At 37.5% G+C, this 26,335-nt stretch overlaps 1 protein-coding gene across 1 annotated transcript; it reads left to right on the top strand.

Moving 5' to 3' along the window:
* The first annotated feature begins 821 nt into the window (after positions 1 to 821).
* Positions 822 to 13,330, top strand: LOC134328431 (histone H3-like). The gene is made up of 4 exons (XM_063009527.1): positions 822 to 831; positions 1,926 to 2,087; positions 12,504 to 12,558; positions 12,991 to 13,330. Exons 1-4 carry the CDS (start codon positions 822 to 824, stop codon positions 13,328 to 13,330), a joined length of 567 nt encoding a protein of 188 aa, XP_062865597.1.
* The last annotated feature ends 13,005 nt before the right edge of the window (positions 13,331 to 26,335 follow it).

Genomic DNA, 26,335 nt, shown 5'->3' with positions numbered 1-26,335 from the left:
TGCGGGCCAGGCAGGGTTGGGACATCAGATAAGGATGAGGATGCTCTCCGAGTCAGTGAGGAAGAGGCACCTGCTGACCTCTGTGTGGAAGGAGCACCTCTGCGAGACCCAGTTCCAGCAGTACCAGGAGAGCGTGACGTCCACGACCGAGGAGACGGAGAGAGCCAGACACGACGTGCAGAGGCTCCGACTGATGGAGGAAGAGCAACACAGACTGGAGGAGAAAAGTATGAAAGTGTGCTGGGAGGAGGAGAGAAGCACCATGAGGCAGGAGAACGAGGAGCTTATGAGAAGAGTCGGAGAACTAGAGGAGCTCCGACAAAAAGACCGAGAGCAGCAAACACTGCTAGAAAAAAGACTCCTGCTAGCTGTGGAGAAAGCCGAGGAGCTAGTGGCCGCGCGGACGGAGAGAGAGGAGCAAAGATCGGACGCATAGGGTGAACTGGGATCGTGCAAACTGGGAGGAGAAAAAGAACTTCAAAAAGTAACTGGTTTTTCCTCATCATTTCTCAAGATGAAGATTTAACGAGTCGCTGCGTTTATTCTGTTTCAGTCACTAAATAAATGTGTTTTCTTCAACAGAAAGAAAGAAAGAAAGAAAGAAAGAAAGAAAGAAAGAAAGAAAGAAAGAAAGAAAGAAAGAAAGAAAGAAAGAAAGAAAGAAAGAAAGAAAGAAACCCCTCAGCAATTAAATACACCTCATCATCTCACAGGAAGAACGTACCGGGTGGCCTGGGAATTGAACCCAGCTAAATTTCAGCAGCTTAACCCTTAGATGCATGAGTGACTGGACCCTACACTCTTCCATAAGTGGGTCAAAAATGACCCGTGGTACAATCAATGTGTTTTTATGCCACATTTGTCATTTTGGTTAAAAATGATCATTTATATTATATTTAGTAATATATTCTGGTCCACAAAAGATTGATTTCATGTTTGAAATATTTGTATTTTTCACTTTTTAAAACTAAAATTTTTAAAACATTTTGAAAATTGGAAAAGAAAATTACACAACAGCAATAGAACAATGTCAACATCTATTGTGTGTGTGTGTGTGTGTGCGTAAGAGAGAGAGAGAGAGAGATAGAGAGAGTGTATTTCACGGTATGCAGTTTTGACAAACTACCTGTGTCTGGCTGTAATCATTGCACACAGGTACGTACAGGCGCATTTTGCACACAGACTGTTGACTTTACAATCTTTGTTACTTGGGCAAATCTGACACCTCTTTCTCTTCGGTTGACTCTGTCTGATTCTTTCCTGTGGCTTTTATCACCTTGGGGGCAACCTTCCAGTCAGCGTCTCATGTGTGGGTTGATAAGATCTATCTGTCTATCTATCTGTCTGTCTGTCTGTCTGTCTGTCTGTCTGTCTGTCTGTCTGTCTGTCTCTGTCTGTCTGTCTGTCTGTCTGTCTGTCTGTCTGTCTGTCTGTCTGTCTGTCTGTCTATCTATCTATCTATCTATCTATCTATCTATCTATCTATCTATCTATCTATCTATCTATATCCATCCATCCATCCATCATTCATCCATTCATCGTTAGCTAGCTAGTTTCACAAACTGCAAATTTGATGATAGATGATAAGAAACACATACTCCTTTACACAATATACATAAATGACACCTACACACATACACACACACAGTACATACAGTAATGTTAGCTAGCTTAATTAGCTAGCTAGTGTTAATTTGTTGATACATGATAATTACAGATCATCTTTCACACAGTAGTCATGTATGACAAGCACCCACACATTTCTAAGGTAAAAAAAAATGGAGATAATATTTACATGTATCTTGCTGTGTCTCCATAATCTTCTTAAGGGGTGACACTTATGATATAGTCTGTGTGGTCTACAAAATATATATTCCTGACAGTCACAGCTGATAAGAATCAAAGGTTCCCATGAAATTCTATAGGAAATGAATGCGAAGAAAGAGAGGCCAGGCTGTGCTCTCACTGTGAGCTGGCAGTGGTGGAGACAGAGCTGCACTTCCTAACAGAGTACCTGAAGTACAGCTCTATCAGGAGTCTATACTATAGGAAGATCAGCAGCATCTCCCCTGAGTTCCTACACTGCGGTAACACACACAAACTGCCCTACATACTGGGAGAGAAGAGCGGACTGATCACACACGCTGCACAATTTGTAGCAGCTTGTCACAATCTTTAGGACAACCAGTGAGGCTGATCACAAAGTATTATTGATTATTATTGATATTACATTGGGTTTTATTTTTATAAAAATTTTTTTTTTCATTTTACCATATCATGTTATTTTTTTACAGTTCTCCAAAAGTGCCACAAGGGGGCGACATTCAAAGTTTTTTTTAAAACGGTCACAAGATCTCATATTACCATATCATATTAGTTTTTACAACAATTCTCAGAAACTGCCACAAGAGGGCGACATCTCAATTTTGTTTTACCACGGTCACAAGAAATCTGGAGGCCACAAATAAACACAAAGCCAAAATTACAGTGCTCTGTTTACCTGCATATGCTCATAACATAGCCGTGTAGCTGTTTTTACTTAACCAGAGCTTTAATTTACATATACAATATAAGTATACACGCTATCTTTATCCTGACATTCTTTTCTTTGTTTTTTATTTCTGGCGGTCTCCTGCTTTAACTGGAAGCCCCGCCCTTAGTCACTCCACCCTATCGCTCATTGGTTGCAGTGGAGAACAGGCTGCAACTAATCAGCAGACACTTGTACTGCAAAAAGACAGGAAAAGTGAACAACCAAACACAAATACATAAAAACAGAAGAAAAAAAAAACGTGTCCCTCAGGCACGTAACAATATCATATCAGTATTTTTTTATTTTACAATTCTCCAAAAGTGCCACAAGAGGGCGACATTACAAGATTTTTTTTTACCAGCATGGTCACATGATCTCAGTTTACCATAATATTATCTAATAATAAATCATATTAGTTTTTATAACAAATCTCCAAAAGTGATACAAGAAGCGAAATCTAAATTTTTTTTTTGACTGACCACAAATAATCACAAGGCTAAAATTACAGTGCTCTGTTTACCTGCATGTGCTCATAACATAACCTTGTAGCTGTATTTACTTAACCAGAGCTTTAGAAGTATACACTCTATCTTTGTCTTGACATTCTTTTCTTTCTTTTTTTTTTATTTGTGGCAGTCGTCTGCTGTTTTGGTACTGAAAGTCCCGCCTCTAGTCACTCCATCATATCTCTCCTTGGATGCAGTGTAGAAATTGCTGCAACCAATCAGCAGCCAATTGTACTGAAAAAATTCAGAAAGACAGAAAGAGAGAACAACCAAACACAAATGCATGAAAACAGAAAAAAACACGTGTCCCTCAGGCACGTAACAATATCATATCACTATTTTTTTTTTATTCTCCAAAGGTGCCACAACAGGGCGACATTACAAAGATTTTTTTTACCATGGTCACAAGATCTCATATTACGACATTATATTACTTTTTTGCAAATCTTTAAAAGTGCCACAAGAGGGCGACATTAAAAGATTTTATTTTTACCCATTTGGTCAAATGAACTCATTTTACCATATCATGTAAATGTTTTTTTTTACAGTTTTCCAAAACTGCCACAAGACAGCAACATTACAAGGATTTTTTTTTTACCATGGTCAAAAGACCTCATATTACCACATCATATCACTTTTTTTGCAAGTGCCACAAGAGGGCGACATTACATTTTTTTTTTATTATGGTCACAAGAAAACTGGCCACAAATAATCAATTAATCAAATAATAAAAGTAAACACTCTAGCTTTGTCTTTACATTTTCATTTTCAGCATTTAGCAGATGCTTTTATATGAAGTGACTTTCATTTTGCAGTCTAAGCAATTGAGGATTAAGGGCCTTGCTCAAGAGCCCAACGGTGGCAGCCTGGGAGTGATGAGGTTTGAAACAGCAACCTTCTGCTTACTAGTCCAGTATCTTAACCGTTAGGCTACAACTGCCCTTGACATTCTTTTCTTTTCTTTTAATACTGAAAGTCCCGCCCCCAGTCACTCCACCATGTCTCTAATTGGTTGCAGTGGAGAACAGACTCGTAACAATATTATATCACCTTTTTTTTACAATTGTTCAAAAATGCCACAACAGGGCGACATTACAAAGATTTTTGTTTATTATGGTCACAAGATCTCATATTAACACAACATATTATTTTATTGCAATTTTCCAAAAGTGCCAAAAGAGTGCGACTTTACAATATTTTTTTTTACCATGATTACATGATCTCATTTTACCATATCATGTTAATTTGTTTTACAATTTTCAAAAAACTGCCACAAGAGGGCGACATTATAATGATTTTTTTTTTTACTATAATCAACAGACCTCATATTACCATATTATATTAGTTTTTATAACAATTCTCTAAAAGTGCCACAAGAGGGCGACATTTTTTACTTTTTTTACCATGATCACAAGAAAACTGGCCACAAATAATCACAAGGCTAAAATTACAGTGGTCTGTCTTTCTGCATGTGCTCATAACATACGTTGTAACTGTATTTACTCAACCAGTGTTTTAAAAGTATACACTCTATCTTTCACTTAACATTCTTTTCTTTTCTTTATTTATTCGTGTCGGTCTCTTGCTGTTTTTTTTTTACTGGAAGCCCCGCCCCCAGTCACTCCACCATATCCTTTATTGATTGCAAAGGAGAACTGGCTGCAACCAATCAGCAGCCACTTGTACTGCTCATCCCCAGTCACTCCATCATATCTCTCATTGGCTGCAGTGGAGAAAACAGAAAGACAGAAAGAGAGAACAACCAAACACAAATACATGAAAACAGAAAAACACGTGTCCCTCAGGCATGTAACAATGACATATCACTATTTCTTTTTTTTACAAATCTCCAAAAGTGCCACAACAGGGCGACATTACATAATTTTTTTTTTACCATGGTCAAAAGACCTCATATTGCAACATCATATTACTTTTTTGCAAATCTCCAAAAGTGCCACAAGAGGGCGACAGTACAAGGACCTGTTTTTTACCTTGTTCACAAAACCTCATATTACCATATCGTATTAGTTTTTATAACAATTCTCCAAAAGTGCCACAAGAGGGCGACATTACAATTTTTTTTTACCACGGTCACAATAAAACTGGTGGCCACAAATGATCACAAGGCCAAAATTACAGTGGTCTGTCTACTTGCATGTGCTCATAACATATGTTGTAGCTGTATTTATCTAACCAGAGCTTTCAAAGTATACACTCTATCTTCATTCTGACATTCTTTTCATTTTTTTTATTTGTGGCGGGCACCTGCTGCTTTTATATTGAAAGTCCCGCCCCCAGTAACTCCACCATGTCTCTAATTGGTTGCAGTGGAGAACAGGCTCGTTTTTTTTGCCACAACAGGAAGACATTACAAAGATTTTTGTTTTACCATGGTCACAAGATCTCATATTAACACAACATATTACTTCATTGCAATTCTCCAAAAGTGCCACATAGTCACATGGTCACATGAGCTCATTTTACCATGTCATGTTAATTTTTTTTTACAGTTTTCCAAAACTGCCACAAGAGGGCGACAGTACAAGGATCTTTTTTTTACCATGTTAACAAAACCTCATATTACCACATCATATTAGTTTTTATAACAATTCTCCAAAAGTGCCACAGAAGGGCGACATCTCAATTTTTTGCTTTAGAAGTATACACTCTATCTTTGTTTTCACATTCTTTTTTTTGTTTTTATTGGAGAACAGGCTGCAACCAATCAGCAGCCAGTTGTACTTAAAAAGGGCAGAAAGACAGAAAGAGAGAACAACCAAACACAAAGACGATGTTGATGCATGCTCAAATACAAAGACATGAAAAAAACATGTTTTTTTTTTACAGTTCTAAAAAAGTGGTCACATGAACTCATTTTACCATATCATGTAAAATTTTTTTACAGTATTCCAAAAGTGCCAAAACAGAGTGACATTACAAGGATTTTTTTTTTTACCATGGTCAAAAGACCTCATAATACCACATCATATTGCCACAAGAGGGCGACATTACATTTTTTTTTTTTACGATTGTCACAGGAAAACTGGTGGCCACAAATAAACACAAGGCCAAAATTACAGTGGTCTGTTTACCTGCATGTGCGTTTAACATATTCTTGTAACTGTATATACTTAACCAGAGCTTTCAAAGTATACACTCTAGCTTTGTCTTGACATTCTTTGTTTTTTATTTGTGGCGGTCGCCTGCTATTTTTTATTGAAAGTCCCGCCCCCAGTCACTCCACCATGTCTCTAATTGGTTGCAATAGAGAACAGACTCGTAACAATATCATATCACTATTTTTTTTACAGTTCTTTAAAAAATCCACAACAAGTCGACATTATAAAGATTTTTGTTTATTATGGTCAACAGACCTCATATTACCACATCATAATAGTTTTTATAACAGTTCTCTAAAAGTGCCACAAGAGGGCGATATTAAAAGTTTTATTTTTTTATTAGGGTCACAAGAAAACTGGACACAAAAGAAAACGCTGCAACCAATCAGCAGCCACTTGTACTGCAAAAGGGCAGATAGACAGAAAAAGTGAACAACCAAACACAAAGACATGAAAACAGAAAAAAAACACATGTCCCTCCAGCACGTAACAATATCAATTCACTATTTTTTTTTTACAGTTCTCCAAAAGTGCCACAACAGGGCGACATTACAAAGATTTTTTTTACCATGATCACAAGATCTCATATTCAGTGATGGCATAGTTACCTTGAAAAATTAATCTGATTACTGATTACTGATTACTCCTTTAAAAAGTAACTTAGTTACTTTATGGATTACTTGATTTTAAAAGTAACTAAGTTAGATTACAAGTAACTTTATTAGTTATATAATGCGGAATATTTCAAAGATATTCCTTTGCAATACTTTATCATTTGGCTACCAACTTGTGTGTACTGATGAGACTCAATTGAATCCCAGAACATGCTAGTGTGAATGCATGGAAATTTTTTTTTTTAATTTTCTTTCAAGAATATGATACAGACTGACCAACACTATTACGCTAAATCAGCATTGAAAATTGACTTTACTTTTAATAGCCTTCTACAATGCTGGAGCTTCTTAAAACGGAAGATTTTCTTTTAAATGGAAGTGTTATTTACCTGCTATTAAATAGTTTTCCAACAAAATCCGCCCAATTTGGCGGATAATCGCCCAATCTGGGAACACTGGAATGCGCAGAGAAGCTGGCGCTTTTACTCGTAGCGCGCCACGAATACTACTAACTAGTACTACTACTGTACTTCTGTAATTGTGTTGGTGGTTGACATTTATGTTGAGTGTATTACTGCACTGTTTTGGTGAAGAACTACTCATCTGAGGAGCGCTGCTCCTGCGTGCAGAAATGCTTCCGCAAAAAAATTGCCGGCAAAGCGGTGGTGGGGGGGCCAGAGGGGTGGCCGAAGATTACTTTATGGTGGCCATGGCAACCACTGGCCACCCCCTGGCTCCGCCCCTGCCAAGAAGAAAGCAAAAATATCTTTTCACTAAGGAAAATGACAAAAATAGTAACGCACAGTAACTTGGATAAGTAACTTTAATCTGATTACTGGATTGGAAATAGTAACGCATTAGATTACTCGTTACTGAAAAATGTGGTCAGATTAGAGTAACGCGTTACTAAGTAACACGTTACAGACCATCAGTGCTCACATTACCACATCATATCACTTTTTTGCAAATCTCCAAAAATGCCACAAGAGGGCAACATTACAAGGATTTTTTTTACCAACATGGTCACATGAACTCATTTTACCACATCAAGTTAGTTTGTAAAACAATTCTCTAAAAGTGGCACAAGAGGGCGACATTATGTCTACATAACTATGTTGATTTAAACACAGTGAACAACCCTGTACTAAGTTCTGTACTGGGCCACTGTACTAATTTACTTCGGAATCAATAAGGTATCTATCTATCTATCTATCTATCTATCTATCTATCTATCTATCTATCTATCTATCTATCTATCTATCTGTCTATCTGTCTGTCTGTCTGTCTGTCTGTCTATCTATCTATCTATCTATCTATCTATCTATCTATCTATCTATCTATCTATCTATCTATCTATCTATCTATCTGTCTATCTGTCTATCTATCTATCTATCTATCTATCTATCTATCTATCTATCTGTCTATCTGTCTATCTGTCTGTCTGTCTGTCTGTCTGTCTGTCTATCTATCTATCTATCTGTCTATCTGTCTATCTGTCTATCTATCTATCTATCTATCTGTCTATCTGTCTATCTGTCTATCTGTCTATCTGTCTGTCTGTCTATCTATCTATCTATCTATCTGTCTATCTGTCTATCTGTCTATCTGTCTGTCTGTCTGTCTGTCTGTCTATCTATCTATCTATCTATCTATCTATCTATCTATCTATCTATCTATCTATGTATCTATCTGTCTATCTGTCTATCTATCTATCTATCTATCTATCTATCTATCTATCTATCTATCTATCTATCTATCTATCTATCTATCTATCTATCTATCTATCTATCTATCTATCTATCTATCTATCTATCTATCTATCTATCTATCTATCTACCCACAGTTCTCCAAAAGTGCCACAAGAGGGCGACATTAAAAGATTTTTTTTGTACCATGCTCACAAGAAAACTGGTGGCCACAAATAAGCACAAGGCTAAAATTACAGTGTGCTGTGAAGGGAGCTTCCAATTAATACAGATAGACGCTTTTCTCGCCTTGCTGTCATGTCTTGCTCTCCGTTATCATTTCAGCATCTCCAAGCGGAAATACGAGCTCAGGAGACGCAAGCACCTGCTACTTATAACTAGTATAGTTATGTGTTAATTCTCCAAAAAATGGTGTTAAATATGATAATATTGTTACTGATAGTATTGTTGGGGTAAAATAATTTTGCCATTTATAAAGTTTAAGTTCACCGATCACAGATTTAATTACTTTCTTTAAAAAGACTGAAGAAGACTGTGCCTAAATTTTCCCTAACACCTTATGAGGATAATTTAATATAATATTTTACATTTGTAAGATGTTTCCTCCATTCTCCTTTCCTAGCTGCACTTCTGTGGAATGTGGTGGTTGATTGTGCTCTTGTGTTCACTCGTTGTTGAGGGTTTTTACAGTTCACTTCCCCTCCGTCCTAATTACTTTGGGACAGCCCTTAATGTGGCGAGCACTCCACGTGAACGCTCAAATGGAGGTGGAGTGGAGAGGCGGAGTGAGTAGGGAGCGGATTGGGATTGGGGGCATATCTCGCATTGGTTGCAGTGGAGAAGAACAGGCTGCAACCAATCAGCAGCCACTTGTACTGCAAAATGACAGAAAGAGAGAACAACCAAACACGACATTACAATAATTTTTTACCAACATGGTCACATGTTTTCATTTTACCATTTCATGTTATTTTTTTTACAATTCTCCAAAAGTGTTCTAAGAGGGCGACATTACAAAGATTTTTTTCTATTATGATCACAAAACATATAATATATTGCCTTAAGTATTCACTCACCTGCCTTCACACCTATATGAACTGGAGTGACGTATCATTCTTAATCCATAGGGTTTAATATGATGTCGGCCCACCCTTAGCAGCTATAACAGCTTCAACTCCTCTAGGAAGGCTTTCCACAAGGTTTAGGAGTGTGTTTATGGGAATTTTGACCATTCTTTCAGAAGCGCATTTGTGAGGTCAGATACTGATGTTGGACAAGAAGGTCTGGCTTGCAGTCTCCACTCTAATTCATCCCAAAGGTGTTCTATCAAGTTGAGGTCAGGACTCTGTGAAGGTCAGTCGAGTTCTTCCACACCAAACTCGCTCGTCTAAGTCTTTATGCATTATCTCTGGTGCACAGTCATGTTGGAACAGGAAGGGGCCATCCCCAAACTGGGAACACAAAGTTGGGAGCATGAAATTGTCCACAATCTCTTGGTATGCTGAAGCATTAAGAGTTCTTTTCACTGGAACTAAGGGGCCAAGTCCAACTCCTGAATAACACTGCCACACTATAACCCCCCTCCACCACACTTTACACTCGGCACAATGCAGTCAGACAAGTACCGTTCTCCTGGCAACCGCCAAACCCAGACTCATCCATCGGGTTGCCAGATAGAGAAGCGTGATTCATCACTCTATAGAACACGTCTCCACTGCTCTAGAGTCCAGTGGCGGTGTGCTCTACACCACTGCATCCGACGCATTGCATTATGCTTGGTGATGTAAGGCTTGGATGCAGCTGCTTGGCTGCATTCCATGAAGCTCTACACACTGTTCTTCAGCTAATCTGAAGGCCACATGAAGTTTGTAGGTCTGTAGCAATTGACTCTGCAGAAAATTGGCGACCTCTGTGCACTATGAGCCTCAGCTCTGTTATTTTACATGGCACTAACACTTCATGGCTGTTGTTCCCAATCGCTTCCACTTTGTTATAATACCACTGACAGTCGATATTTCAGTACCATGCTGGAATTCACTGAGCTCCTGAGACCCATTCTTTCACTAAAATTTGTAGAAGCAGTCTGCATGCCTAGGTGCTTGATTTTATACACCTGTGGCCATGGAAGTGATTGGAACACCTTAATTCAATTATTTGGATGGGTGAGGGAATACTTTTGGCAATATAGTGTATTAACATTTAAAATGACATTTTTACAATTCTCCAAAAGTGCCAAAAGAGGGCAACATCACAAGAATTTTTTTTTTACCATGGTCACAAGATCTCATATTGCCATATCATAACTAATTTTTAACAGTTCTTTAAAAATGCCACAAGAAGGCAACATCACAATTTTTTCAACATGGTCACAAGATCTCGTATTATCATATCATATAACTTTTTTTTTTTTTTACAATTCTCCAAAAGTTCCACAAGAGCAGTTTGCATGTTCTCCCTTTGTCTGCATGGTTTTCCTCCAGGTGCTACGTTTTTTTTTCCCATAAAGGGGTATTTAAGGACAAGATAACACGAAACTGTGATATTTTTGCCAAACAAACCCCGAATTCCTAATTTATGTTGAAATAAAAGTTGTCCGGATTGTCAGATGTCAAAAAAACTGGTCTGTTTTAAATAAAAGCTGCTGGAACTCTGGTGTCACTATCCACAGTCTAGTGGGGATTCATCTTATGCCAAATTCACACTACATGACTTTTCAAGACATCAGGTCTCTGTACAGTTCACACTACACGACTGGATCTCTTGTAAACGGGAGTCTTTCAAGTCGGTGTGGCTTTCACACTACACGACTGATCTGTGATAGGGGGTCACACACTACACCATCTATCACCAACTGGAATCACAGGAGAGCCTCTCTGGTCTCCCAAACTACGTTTAGTCACGAAAACAAACGTGAGAAGTGATTAAAGGTTTAACCTTCCTGATAGGTTATGGGTCAAATTGACTCTTCTTAAGGTTTTAAACTATAAAAAAAAATACAGTTAAAAGTACTTTTCCAGGATGAAACTTGGCTTAATAAGTAAAAGCAACATATAAAATAAAAATGGTTTATTTCACATATTTGCAAAAACATTAAAACATTTTATATCAATTGCAGTTTTACAGGACAACGTATGTTAAAGTTTTTAATTCATGTCACATCCTTGTGAGGAATAAAGCAGTATGTAGGGCCCGAATAGCTCAGTCGGTAGAGCATCAGACTTTTAATCTGTGGGTCCAGGGTTCAAGTCCCTGTTCAGGTGAGTTGTTCCTTACTACAGTAAGCACTAATGTCCTGTACAACGTGGTTTATTTAGAAAGTTAAAAGATTTGTACTTAGTGAGATATATCTAATTGAAATAGCATGTACTTGATCTAGTTGTACTTGAAATAATTGTACTCCCAGCTGTTTCAAACACACTGTAGTAAATAGAGGACAGTTTAAATCTACATTTATGTGTAGCCTAATAATGCACTGAGTTCTAGATATTAATACCTACATATATTTTATGTTGAATTACATGCATCATAATTTCAGTTCTTGCTTCACAGAGCCGCTTTGTTATTGCACTGCACTAAACAGTTGGTATATCCTGCACTATTTTAGGCCTTACAGTTGCAGCATCAATTCTGTTAGTACATTACAATTTACAAAGGGTAAAAGAGGGTTCTTTTTAAAGGGAATTAGCTCAAATGGTAGAGCGCTCGCTTAGCATACGAGAGGTAGCGGGATCGATGCCCGCATTCTCCAGTAAAGAAAAATTATGATCATTTAAGGGCATCATGTAATATGAAAGTCGTTGTGTCATTGCTCACTGAAACGCAGCATTAAAAATTATGTCAATCTGTAAGTGTTACAATGACATTAACGCTCTGTATTCATTCAAATCATTTGTTGAAGACCATTTTTGATTTTTAAATTGACAAACACGCAATAACTTATAATATATAAAAAATATAATATAGCTATAATATATATCTAAGTAGAGGTACGTGACTTGTTGATGTTTTTTTTTCTTTTTATCCAGGGAAACGCTTTGTAAAAGATGAACAGCTGAAACTCACGACATTCCCTAAACTGATGTATTTCAGTCATGGTTTTTATCTAACTCGCTTATGACACTTGTTAACACTTGTTCGCTATCGTTGCGGCTGAAACACATGAATTTTTAAATTAGAACAGACATCATTGTGAATACGGTTGTTTTGACTTGTTCTGACTAACATTAAATGTTCTTCTTATTATCATCATTATTATTCTAAATTATTATGTTTATTATTATTTTTTTCCATTTGTTCTTTCAGCTACATGACAGTTAAGCACCCTGGACTCGACCTAGTCCTGCTTGGTAGCTGTGTTTTACTTCGCACTAAACAGCCTATTTTTTCTAGTAGAAAAGGAAGCTCACATCCGCTTATAAATGCATGTGGAAAACACCAAGGTCTGGTTTGCTCTTTTCAGCTTGTGTCTACAAGAAGATCGGGTTTCCTCAGCATATTTTTACGTGTAATAAGATCTGCCCGCAAGAGCGCCCCGGCTACCGGCGGTGTGAAGAAACCTCACCGTTACAGGCCAGGTACCGTGGCTCTGCGTGAAATCCGCCGTTATCAGAAGTCCACTGAGTTGCTCATCCGCAAGCTGCCCTTCCAGCGCCTGGTTAGAGAGATCGCTCAGGACTTTAAGACCGATCTGCGCTTCCAGAGTTCTGCCGTCATGGCTCTGCAGGAGGCCAGTGAGGCTTACCTGGTCGGTCTGTTCGAGGACACTAACCTGTGCGCCATCCATGCCAAGAGGGTGACCATCATGCCTAAGGACATCCAGCTGGCCCGCCGTATTCGCGGAGAGCGTGCTTAAACGAACCCACTCCATCCAGTTATCCCCAAAGGCTCTTTTAAGAGCCACTTACATGCTTCCACTGAAATGGGCATCTTTCATAACTTGGCGTCTTATAACATATTATATTATAACGTATAGTTGATTAATAATGTTTTTAGTGGTGTATGTTTATGGGGTTCTATAAAGCACTGAGTTAGTAAGAGTAATATAGTAGTTATGAGTAGTAGAGTAACAACAAAAAACATGAGGGTATAGAAGAGGGAGCCGTAAATTGCAGCAGTGGTTAAAATATTACGCTACTAATGAAAAAAAAAAGAAGATTAATAATCTTTATTATTCAGAATAATATAACAATAATAAAATGCTATTCTAGGTACTCAACACAGGGTAATTAGAGACATTTTAGAACAGACATACTGTAAAATATTAAGTGTAAATAATCATAATTACTCATAATAATGATTTTATTTCTATTATAGTTGTTGTAATAATAGTATTATTGGTGATGGTAGTAGTAGTAGTAACTGTAATTATAATGTTATGGAGAACCAATAGATGGTTAGTGGAGCGTTTCTTCCATCTCGTGGCCAAAATGTGAAAACAGGAACTAAATCTGTGTGTTTATGTGTGTGTGTGTGTTTTCTTTTATGTATGTATATTTTTATGTATTTTTATGTAATATAAAAAATTGTTAGGAGGATTTAGTGGCGTTGGTGTTGCACGGTGTACACAGTCTGTATTTTACACAGAGATGGTATTAACTGATTGGAGTGTAATCTACAGTATGGCTGTATATTGGTATAATGTAAACACGCTGGATGAAGGCATAAGGAATGAGCAGAATATTGAATGTTAACCATAAGACTGGTTATTGTAATAATGGTAATAAAACAACCGTATTCACAATGATGCCTTTTCTAATTTGGAAATTCATGTGTTTCAGCCACCACCATAGCTAACAAGTGTTAACAAGTGTCATAAGCAAGTTAGATAAAAACCATGATTGAATTAGATTAAAAGGGAAGACCCTGTCCTGTTCCAGCAGGACTTTGCCTCTGTGCACAAAGTCCACAAATATAAAGAGAAGCTTTAAGAAACTCCAGTGTCCTGCACAGAGGCCTGACCGAAGCCCCACTGCACCGCTGAGGAATTAAAGTTTTTGGTAATATGGATTGAGGCTCTCCTGACCAACATCAACTTGAAGCCATACAAATGCTCTTTTGACAGAATGGGTCCAAATTCCGACAGATACAGTTCCAAGTCTTGGGAGAAGCGTGTGTGTGTGTGTGTAACCCTAACCTTTGCCCTCTGAGTCCCGCAGCACCGACTCCCATTTCTGACGGGTTGTTGTCGCCGTTTGCAGGTTCTCCGGCTGGCACTCACACTCAGGCTGGAACTCATTGTGCTCGCTACCTGATCTGAAGGCATGAGGACCCAGGTGTGGTTCATCAGCTCCAGGTGCGCCTTGTGTTCCTAGGCAGCACAGGTGATATCTGTTGAGCTCAATTTAAAACCTCCTTCTAACCCAAACTTCGATAACCCCAAGTTATTTCTAACCTAAACTATGATAACCCCAACAGGTTTTTAACCCTAATTAGGAAAACCCCAAAATTTTTCTAACCCAAACTAATATAACCCCATGTTTCTAAGCATAACTATGATAACCACAACATGTATCTAACCCAAATTAGGATAACCCCAAGCTAGTTCTAAACCTAATTAAGATATCCCCAACATAATAACCTAATAATAATAATAATCATTTTTTTACTATCAGGCAATGAAATTAGAAGGAGGCAGAGTAAAAACATCAACATAATTTCACTATTTAATTTACTTTCACGAAAACAGGTGGGCATAAAAAGTGTAGGTTTCCACATTAACAATATACAAAATCTTATTTCTATAACTTTTGGAAATTAATTACTTTTTGCTGTTTTTCAGTCCTTTGAAGCAGTCAAGACCAGCTTTGTGATATCCAAAAAGTACATAAAGCACTATAAAAAGACCTTGTTGCTTTTGTAGTTGAGCTAGCAAAGCTTCACACCTGAATGTTGTGCATTGTTCACGTTCTTGTATTTCACGATGTTTAGTACCATAATGGGGATTTAAATTGTAAACTTTAAACGGCTTTACTTCTGACTTCAGTAAATAAATAGACGCCCATGTCTTGTTAAGAAATTGCAGTTTCTATCTATTGCTCTTACAGTTCTGTTCGCGAACACATTACGGTGAAGCTGGATACACTCACACACACCTAAATCATAAACTCAGAGGGAAATAACCCCCCCCCCCCCCCCCCCCCATAAAAAGAAAATAAATTAATTAATTAATTAATTTGAGTTCACATATACGGACACATTTCTAAAACAACACATGGCTCCTACACTTACACAAGAGATCTCACTTATTAACATGCATTTTTTTTTTTTATAATTCTTTTTAAAACTCAGAAATGGCTTTAACACAGCTAACACTGAAACATAAAATGTCTTCTTTCACTTATTTGGATTTTATTGATACACAGCTGAGATCACTTTCACTTTAATCAAGATGTGTCTGACTTTGAAATATGTTTATGAAACGTTATGCTTTAGCAGAATATGACTTATAACGTCCCATTTCTCACAATACAGTGAAATATACAAACACATTTTTAACACAGATGTCACTTATAAAGACTTATAAAGTCAGTATTGTTCAGCACAGACAAATCCAAACACTGCTTTACAAATTTTTTATGTATTTATTTGTTAATGTATTCATTGTTTATGTATTAATTTAGTTATTTACTCATTCATGACACTAACACCCACTTTAACAAAACATCTCTGGCTCTAGCAGTGCAGGTGACATATCCAGGGCCAGCTGTAGCCTAGTGGTTAAGGTACTAGGCCAGTGACCAGAGGGTCACTGGTTCAAGCCCCACCACTGCTAGGTTATCACTGTTGGGCCCTTGAGCAAGGTTTTTAACCCTCAATTGCTCAGACTGTATACTGTTACTGTAATGTAAGTCGCTGTGGATAAAGGTGTATGCTGAAAATGTAAATATCCACCTATTTTACTTTTTTTGTAAACTCTCTTTCTCTCTCGCTCTCTCTCAGTTCAATTCAATTGAATTTGCTTTATTGACATGACAAATTTCTATATTTGTATTGTCAAAGCATACATATAGTATATATAAATATTTAAAAAAAGAAAAAAAAAAACAGGTGTATATATAGAAAAAAAAATGGTAAGAAAATATTCATTATGTAATTAGACAATTATTCACACACAAAAAAAGAAAATATTACTATGTGTGTGTGTGGTGGGTGTGTGTGATGTGTGTGTGTGTGTGTGTGTGTGTGTGTGCGTGTGCGTGTGTGTGTGCGTGTGCGTGCGCGTGCGCGTGTGCGCGCGTGTGTGTGTGTGCGCGTGTGCGGCGGATGGGTCTGGTGTCTGGATCTGGTGTTTCACTCACTGTCCCGTAGTGTGTGACACTCATGTACATATTTGGCTGCAGTGGAGGCTGATGGTCCCTCTCCTAATATAATGGCCACTTTCTGGCTGTCTGTCGGCGATCTGAAGCCGCTCACTTCTCTTTCTAACTGATTATAATATTTGTTTCTGATTGTTGTGTATTTTGGGCAGTTTAGAAGGAAGTGCACCTCTGTCTCAACCTCACCTGTCCTGCAGTGACCACACACTCTCTCCTCTCTGGGGATCCAGGACTTTTTTAACCTGCCTCTCTCGATGGCCAGGCTGTGGTCACTCAGTCTGTATTTGGTGAGAATGTGTCTCTGCTTTGTATCTCGGACAGTGAGGAGATACGTGGCCAGGTTGAATTCATGTTTTAGGGTCAGATAGCAGTTTAGTCTATTTTGGGATTGAGTTTTGGTTGTCCAATGTTCCAGATAAGTGTTTATGAGGTGTTTGATAATTTGGGTGATCCTGATTGGTGTTTGGGAAGCAGTGCTGGTCAGAGAGTTGGGATTGTTAGGGGTCAGTGTGTTGATCAGTCTCTGGACCAGCTGACACACGGGACTCTTTTCAGGGTAGAGCTATTGGGATTGGAGTGCCTGAAACTGCAGGCTTGTTGTGGGACTGGATTTTAGGTGCATCCAGAATTTAAGGGCTCTTTTATCAATATTAATAATTAATGGGTATCGACCTAATTCAGCCCTGCATGCATTGGTTGGGTTTTTTTTTTGTACATGTAAAAGAATTCTGCAGAATTCTGCATGCAGGACTTCAGTGGGATGCTTGTCCCATCTAGTGTAGTCATGATGACTGAGTGGACCTATGGGCAGGATTATACTGTCAAAGATCTTTAACCAGATTCCAATTGGGATGTCAATCTTAATGAATTTGTTTTTAATTTAATAGAGGGCTCTGCAGGCCTTCTGTTTCAGTGCTTCCACTGCCAGACCGAAGCCTCCTGAGGCACTGATTTTGAGCCCCAGGTAATCATAAGAAAGGGTGTGGTCTAGGGCGGTGTCTCCTAGATTGAAAGTGTACCTGCTCTCCTGAGATCTGGCTTTCTTTTGGAAGATCATGATTTTAGATTTATCAGGATTTACTGTCAGGGCCCAGGTCTGACAGAACTTCTCTAGCAGATCCAGCACACTCTTTCACACACACACACACACACACATCTGCAAAAGCTAGCAACAAACACTGGCGTTGTCCATTTATATATTACACATTCCAACACAATTTTACCCTCATGTTTTATTTACCCTACTCCTCCTCCTACACTGCTGCAGGTGTTTTAGATCTTTGTTTTTATCATAACGTGTCTCTAATGCTACTTTTACAAGCACTGAAAAGTTTCTAAAGCTATTTGTTTGTTTAAAATTCAATATTCACTACAACTGTACTGATTGAACTAATATGAATTTTTGATTATACACTGCTGTATTCTCCCACACCGTCTTTCTGTATTCCTAATATGTTTTTTTTTGGCTACATTGTCATGTCTAATGGCTTTTTGTCCCACCTAATTGTACAATATTAAAAAATGCGACAAACATGGCGATTATAGTACATTGTAATAGGGTTCAGGGTTGCATAGGGTTTAGGGTTGTTTCTTTGTTTGTCTTTCTTTCTTCTGGCACAACATATTTAAAAAATTTTTTTTAACATTTAACATTAGTTACAGAAAAATCTGTCATGTGGAATACATCACATCGATTGTGGACCGATTTACTGTGAGGATAAAACAGTGGAGGTACTAAGTTACGCGCTTTACATGAGGCCTACTCCGAGCAGCTGCGGTCACAGTGGGCGGTCACTGCTTAACTCCGCCCCATTGTCTTCAACTAGGTCCGGTAGAGGGAAATAACAGGCTCGCTGTGAACGCTCGTCCTGCATTGACTCGCTTCATCTCGACGAGAGTAGTAACGATGTCCGGAAGAGGAAAAGGCGGCAAAGGTCTTGGAAAAGGAGGCGCTAAGCGTCACCGCAAAGTTCTCCGTGATAACATCCAGGGTATTACTAAACCCGCCATCCGCCGTTTGGCTCGCCGTGGCGGTGTGAAGCGTATTTCCGGCTTGATCTACGAGGAGACCCGCGGTGTGCTCAAGGTTTTCCTTGAGAACGTTATCCGTGATGCCGTCACCTACACCGAGCACGCCAAGAGAAAGACCGTCACCGCAATGGACGTGGTGTACGCTCTGAAACGCCAGGGACGCACCCTGTACGGATTCGGGGGTTAAACGTTCAGACCTCCACGCTAACACAACGGCTCTTTTAAGAGCCACACATATTTTCTACAAAAGAGAAAGTCCTGCTTTATTATTAATATTGTTATTAATAGTAGTAGTACGTTCACTGATGCGTGGATGGGCAAATCACTCGTTTAGCCCCAAAAGCATCATTCTAAGAAAAAATAACACATTCACTTATGTAGCCCTAAAACCTTGGAATTATTATTAGTAGTTAGTAGTCATACGGCGTGTTTGCATACTACCAATGTACAGCCATACTGTAGATTACGCTACAATCATTAACACGATCTTTGTGTAAGATACAGTAAAACATTGTGCCCGAATGCTTAGCTTAAAAAACTAAACAAAAAAATGAAATTGATCGATCTGTGTATGTATAATATATATATTATATACAATTTAATAAAATGTAACAAAATATTGCTATTGATTCTTTTATATTCGGTTTTAAAACATATATCGACCTCAGATTAAGCGGGAACAGACAACAAAGAACAGATTCTAGTGAATGGGGCAGAAGGGGGCGTGGAACGGTATGTTGTCTGTCCAATAGAAACCCAGGACCTTGGACCAATCAGAGTTACGTGTTCCAACTTGGCTTACTCAGCATGCAGGGTTAATAAAGCGGGCGTGTAGAGCGTTTATATTCACTTGCAGTTTGTTCTAGAGGAAACAGCAGCATCATGCCTGAACCAGTTCGTGTACAGTGATAACTACTATAACAGAATACGTTTGGAAGTCCTTTTCTAGAATCTTATTTTCCTTTGTATAAGTAGTGTACCTTTAGGTCCTACTTATTGGAGTCTCCCCAACAAACATGGCCCCAATTGGGGCCCAACCTACCCAGGTCGGAAGACACTGGGTAAGGTTGAAATTTGTTGGGGAAGGGGAAGCACCGAATCGTAGCACAGTTGGAGCACATCTCATACGTTCTGAGTGGATAGAAGCTAAAGACATTTACTCTTTTATCACTTTACAAAATCAAAGAGAATATGAGCTGGTTTTCTACACAGAGCATATGTTGAAAAAGTTTTGCCAGCTATTCAATGCTTGGATTGGGGAAGGCTTTTGGAAAAACTGGAATATCACAAGCTCAGCTCCCCAAGATATTGTCCATATTATCATCAAGTTCTGGACTGGACGAATCGCCGATGAAGACGTAAATTGCTATATCAGAAGATACTGTGAGATTCTACAACCTCCGGATAAGCCAGTGGATCAGTTCGGAATATGGTATGGAGTAAGAAGATATAAAGTCAGACTAAGAACGAACGAGAATGGAGAGATCCAGCAACTGCCCAACACTATAGCTATGGGTCCTTATGTAGGAAAGATTTCATACCCTGGACAAATTCAACGATGCTACATATGTAACTCCGCTCAACATCAAGTAAAGGACTGTGATAAGACCAAATGTTGGAAATGTGGACAGTTTGGACATAAAGCTAAAGATTGTGTAGATGTGGAACAGTGTGGACTGTGTGGACAAAGCGGTCACTCGTATTTCACGTGTCCTAAATCTTTCAGCAACCTTTTAAAGAAGGAAAGAAAACAAGCACAACCAAATCTACAAGATCCAGAACAAACTACACCTGAAACAAAAGATCCAGCTTGTGATAAACCTGACAACAACGACCAGCCACAACAAGAACAAGCGAATAAAGAATCCAACAGCAGTGAGGAAGAGTCATCCGGTTCAACAAGCAGCGATGAAGCGGATAGCAGTGATGAGGAAGACGACAGCGACAGCGAAAGCAGTGAGGCGACGGATATCGACATTACACCGGCACAAAGACAAGCGGATAACATCGAACAAACAACTACAACAGAACAATTAAAGAGAACTAATGAAAAAACGGAGGATATGGAAACAAATACTGAAACCAACACGGACAAATCACCGAACTTGGAGAGAAGATCGAACACTCAACAACCTGAGATCAAAACTGGAAAACGTATAAGATCCCCAACAGAGACAACAACCAAGAGACCAAAAGATAAGTGAGATGTTCACCCACTTATTTAATGTTTGGGGGGATTAATGTTATAACCTATAATGTAAGAGGAATACAAACGGAAAAAAATAGAACGGAAAAATTAGATAAGTTAAAACGGTTAAAGGCAGATATTTTATTTCTCCAGGAATTAAGATTAAAAACTCATGATGACATAAAAAACGTACAGCAAACATGGAACATAGGTGAATCTGTAATCTCTATAGGCGATGATTCAGCGGATGGTATTGGAATATTTTTTAAAACAAAACAGATAAATATTATTAAGAGAAGAGATTTAATACCAGGTCGACTTTTAGTGATAGATTGCATTTTAGAAAATCAAAAAATTAGGTTAATAAATATATACACAGCACAAGACAGTTTTAAAAAAATACAGCTATTTCAAAAAATGAGAGAATTGTTGCTTTGCAGTCATAACATTATCTTAGCGGGAGACTTCAATGTCATAACAGATAAAGAAGACAGAGTTGATGGATTACCTTTTAAGCTAACCAGAGCAGCAAAAGTATTAAAAGAAATATGTGATGAATGTGGAATGAAAGATGTTTTTAGGGCTTTACACCCTCATAAATTGGGTTTCACAAGATTTGATAGCAAGGCAAAAACGAGAATAGACAGAGTATATGTATCAAACCAAATAAAAGTTGAACAATATAAAACAGAATTGATAATAAATTCAGATCATTTAGCCGTAAATTGTAAAATTCTTTTAAATGCAAAAATTAGAAAAAACTATTGGAAATTAAATTTGAAATGTCTGAAAAATGAACCACTCGTAGATGAATTAAAAAAGGAGGTAAATATATGTAAAGATCTAGATGTTATCTCTAAATCGTATTTTGAATTGTGGCAAATCTTAAAAAATAGGCTTAAAAATATGCTGATTAGGAAATGTAAAGAACTAAATAAAAAAAGAAACCAGACATATGATGAATTACTTACAAATTATATAAAGAACAAAACAAAAATGAATAAAACGCCACAAGATTTAACAGAAATAGATGAACTTAAAGAAAAAATTGATAAACTGAACTGCGATTACCGCAACAGCTTAAAAGTAATGTGTGGCTATGAAGGGCCTGAGAATACTGATTGTAATATACATAATCTTATTAAGAAATATAAAGAACGTAAAGAAACAAAAAATGTTAAAGGAATACGGACAGGAAATAACTCAATAGTAACCAATGGAAAAGAAATAGCTGATGAAATTGTTAAATCATTTAAAGAAATGTATAAAAAAACAAGCACTAATGAGAGTGATGTAAATAATTTCTTAGGAGAAACGATCCAAGGTATAAATGTAAGCTTTAAGGAAATTGTTGGGAAAATCACCAAAGAAGAAGTTAGTAAAGCTATCGCTTCGTTAAACAAAGGAAAATCTCCAGGTTCCGACGGTTTTCCTGCTGAATTTTATTTGTTATTGTCTGATGATTTGTCTGATTTACTTACATCAGTTTTTAACCATGGAATAGAAACAATGGACATGTACGATAGTTTTTATGAAGGTATAGTAACATTAATCTTTAAAAAAGGTGATGAATATGATTTAAGTAATTGGAGACAAATAACTCTAATGAATGTGGAATATAAAATCTTTGCAAAAATTTTAATGAACAGGTTGCAGGTAATTTTAAATTATATTATCGAACAAGAGCAAACATGTGCAATTAAAGGGAGAAACATGTGGGATAACTTATGTATTATTAGAGAAATTATTACATGCAAAGGCCTTAATGTACCTGGGTTTTTTATGATTGCATTGGACCAAAAAAGAGCATTCGACTTTCTATCAAGAGACTATCTGTGGAGAGTATTGCAATGGTATGGGTTTCCTGATGAATTTATAAATATGGTTAAACTGTTATATAAAGAATCAAAAGTAAGAGTAAATGTGAATGGGAACCTGACTGAAAGTTTTGATATATACACGGGAGTTAAGCAAGGATGTCCACTAAGTGCAGCTTTATATGTGATAGCGATTAGCCCTCTGCTGTTCAAAATTAAAAAAGATAAAATGTTATCAGGGGTTCAGGTTAACAATCAAATGAACAGATGTATAATATCAGCTTACGCAGATGACATAACTTTGTTCATAAAAAACCAAAGAGAATTAGATAGAATCAATGATCACTTTTTAAATTATGAGAAAGTATCTGGAGCAGTTTTGAATCAAAATAAAACAGAAGCAGTATGGATTGGTGACCCAAAGAGTAAACCAAGTCTTAGTATACAAGTAAAAGATGAAATCACAGTACTTGGTATACAAATAAGCAATGAAAATGCATTAGATAAAAATTGGAATAAGAAAATATTAGAAATTACTGAAGAGTCCAACAAATTAATGAATTGGAAAACAAGTTATGAAGCTAAAATAAATTTAATTAATGTCTTTATATTAGCAAAATTATTGTTTCTATCCATTGTATTCCCACCAACGCAAAATATAATAACAAAATTGAACAAAACTTGTATCAGAACAATATGGGGTAGAAACTTCGAAATAGTTAAAAGAGAATTCCTATATAAAGCTAAAAAGAATGGAGGACTAGAAGCAACTAATTTTGGAATAAAGCTTAAAATTAATTATTGCAAACATATTAGTTTAAGCTTAGCTCGAAAAGCAGCTTGGTTAGGGAATACTGATGAATGGGCCAAACTAAGAGGGAAGAAAAGGAAAGATGTCCCCTATTATAAACTCTTATATGGCGACTTTGTCGAAAAATATAGACTTTTGGAAATAAATTGGGTCACGCAGTCCAATAAAATAATTCATAAAGAAATTGCGAATTACATTTATAATGGTATGATACAGTTTAAAGACTGCACAAAAGAGGAAAATGAAAATCTTATAGATTTATTACAAAATAAAATAATATCTAGAAAAATGAAAGATACAATGTGGTTGTCAGCCTTAGGTAGATTACCGGTGAGAGCAGTAGTAAAGTGGAGTTGTTTTGTTAAAACTAACTTATGTCCAATGCCAAATTGCAACGAAAACGAAACAGTTGGGCATTTACTAGTAGACTGTCAACGCTCCAGAGAAATTTGGAATTGTATTAAGGACTTTGGATTAGATATAGAACTGTCTAGGAAAAACGTCATTTATGGTGGCTTTAACCTTGATAAACTATGTGGGAAAAGACTTTTGTATTGGATTGTGATTGCTGTAGTGGTGAATCAAATATGGAAAACTCGATGTAAAATGACAACTGAAAATGTGTATATTGATTGTGAAGATGTAGTTAAACAATGTATGGCCAAATTAAAATGCATGAAAAAATGTAAAATGAAATCTAAACGCATGACAATTCCATGGGACCTTTTTAATGGACTTTAGACAAATAGTGTTTGAGTTTAATTAATTCTAAAAGAAAATGTAAATATTTGTATTATTACATGAAATGTATCAATTAATGTAATATTACTGTACGTGTATGATGTAAATGATATTTGTAATGTGATATAAATTTGTACAATAAAGTTTATTTAAAAACCCGAAAGCCGCGCCCAAGAAGGGCTCCAAGAAAACCGTCCCCAAGACCGCCGGCAAAGGAGGCAAGAAGCGCAGAAAGGCCAGGAAGGAGAGCTACGCTATCTACGTGTACAAGGTCCTGAAACAGGTCCACCCTGATACCGGGATCTCCTCCAAGGCTATGGGCATCATGAACTCCTTCGTCAACGACATTTTCGAGCGTATCGCTGGTGAGTCCTCTCGTCTGGCTCACTACAACAAGCGCTCCACCATTACCTCCAGGGAGATCCAGACCGCCGTGCGCCTGCTGCTTCCCGGTGAGCTGGCCAAGCACGCCGTGTCCGAGGGTACCAAGGCCGTCACCAAGTACACCAGCTCCAAGTAAAGCGCCTTAGTCGCTCTGGCAAACCAACGGCTCTTTTAAGAGCCACCCACCATATCAAGTTAAGAGAATTTTCTTCTTTTTAAATATTAGATCTGAATATGTTATACACACTTTATCTAGATAGCCTCACATGTTTATAATACTTGACTCTCTACCTTTTATTTATTTATTAATATATTACTGTTTTGGGGCCCTGACTGCCACTATGTGGTGAGTTTAGGATAACATACATAATAAAATCTCACTGTACTAAGGTAGAATGACGCACTCAGAGCTGTAGAGAGAGTTGCGACACTCCTTGATCTCGCCGCCAGGCGGTCACGTGGTTCATGTGCCCCTTCAATAGTTCCAGATAGATCCGCGCTGTCATGTTCTCATGTGGGACCGGCAGCAGTGAATGAAATATTAAACGGTAAATAATAAAAGTGTACAATTTCTGGGTATTTTCAACTGCCTGAAGATTGATGTTTATAAAGACTTTTTATTAGGTCGTTCTTGTTAACACATAGTACATTATATTAGCATACAATACATAATGCAATGTCATTAAGTAGTAGAGACAATATACGTACAGTACAGAGATTAAAGAGGTTTTTTTTTTGCATAGGAGTTGTTTTTTTTTGCATAAACTAATCTCCCTTCACTTTCCTGAGGATTCATAGTAATAATTTTGGCTAAACACTGAGCCATGTGGCTGGATTCATAAGGTTTACCTGCACTGAATGAACAGATTCATAAACACACTACCGTACCAGAAACGTTATAGTGCAGGTACATGAAATAGCATTAATTCATCTCTTATTTCATGAGTGATTAATAATAGATTCCTACATGTAATACATGAATGAATTAAAAAAAATACTCTTTACCTCCACTTGAGTAAAAGTACCGAAGTATTTACCTTCGAATGTACAAATGTATGAAGGTAAAAGTAACATGATTTATTGTGGCTCTAATGTTTCATTATCATTTCTGTAAAAAGACTCTTGATGAATCAACTCATTTTGGGTGAAATCCATCTAGTCCATAACCCTGCCACTGAAAACAGGCGCTCATAATATAAATTATTTCTAGATGCAACACCAGTGGTGTAACTAGGAGCTAGGGCTGGGCGATATATCGAGTTTTAAAGATATATCGATATATTTTCATACGCGATATAAGATAAGACAATATCGCGTATATCGATAGAGATGTTGCGTTCCAGTTAGATCAGACAGCTCGTCTTTCTCTTCTCCCAGTTTGTCTCTGCACATGTTCACCTGCCCCGCCCCTCTCCCTCACTGCCCCGCCCCTCTCCCTCACTGAACACAACTCGCCCCTCCCCACCACGTGAGTCCCCCGCAGGGCATGTTCTAAACAGCTCTAGTGACTATAGAGCTCCGTCTAAAAATGATATTTTCGTTGTTGATCTCTTTGAATCAATAACACTTG

Source organism: Trichomycterus rosablanca, chromosome 15 (genome assembly GCF_030014385.1).
Source record: "Trichomycterus rosablanca isolate fTriRos1 chromosome 15, fTriRos1.hap1, whole genome shotgun sequence".
Classification (NCBI taxonomy): domain Eukaryota; kingdom Metazoa; phylum Chordata; class Actinopteri; order Siluriformes; family Trichomycteridae; genus Trichomycterus; species Trichomycterus rosablanca.
The sequence above is the reverse complement of the archived record's forward strand: the minus strand, read 5'-3'. Positions and strand labels throughout refer to the sequence as shown.

Coding starts and splice junctions, on each gene's coding strand:
- LOC134328431 (XM_063009527.1), top strand. Junction 2,088..12,503: donor CCCTGAGTTCCTACACTGCG/GTAACACACACA, acceptor CTTTTTATCCAG/GGAAACGCTTTGTAAAAGAT. Junction 12,559..12,990: donor ACGACATTCCCTAAACTGAT/GTATTTCAGTCA, acceptor ACGTGTAATAAG/ATCTGCCCGCAAGAGCGCCC.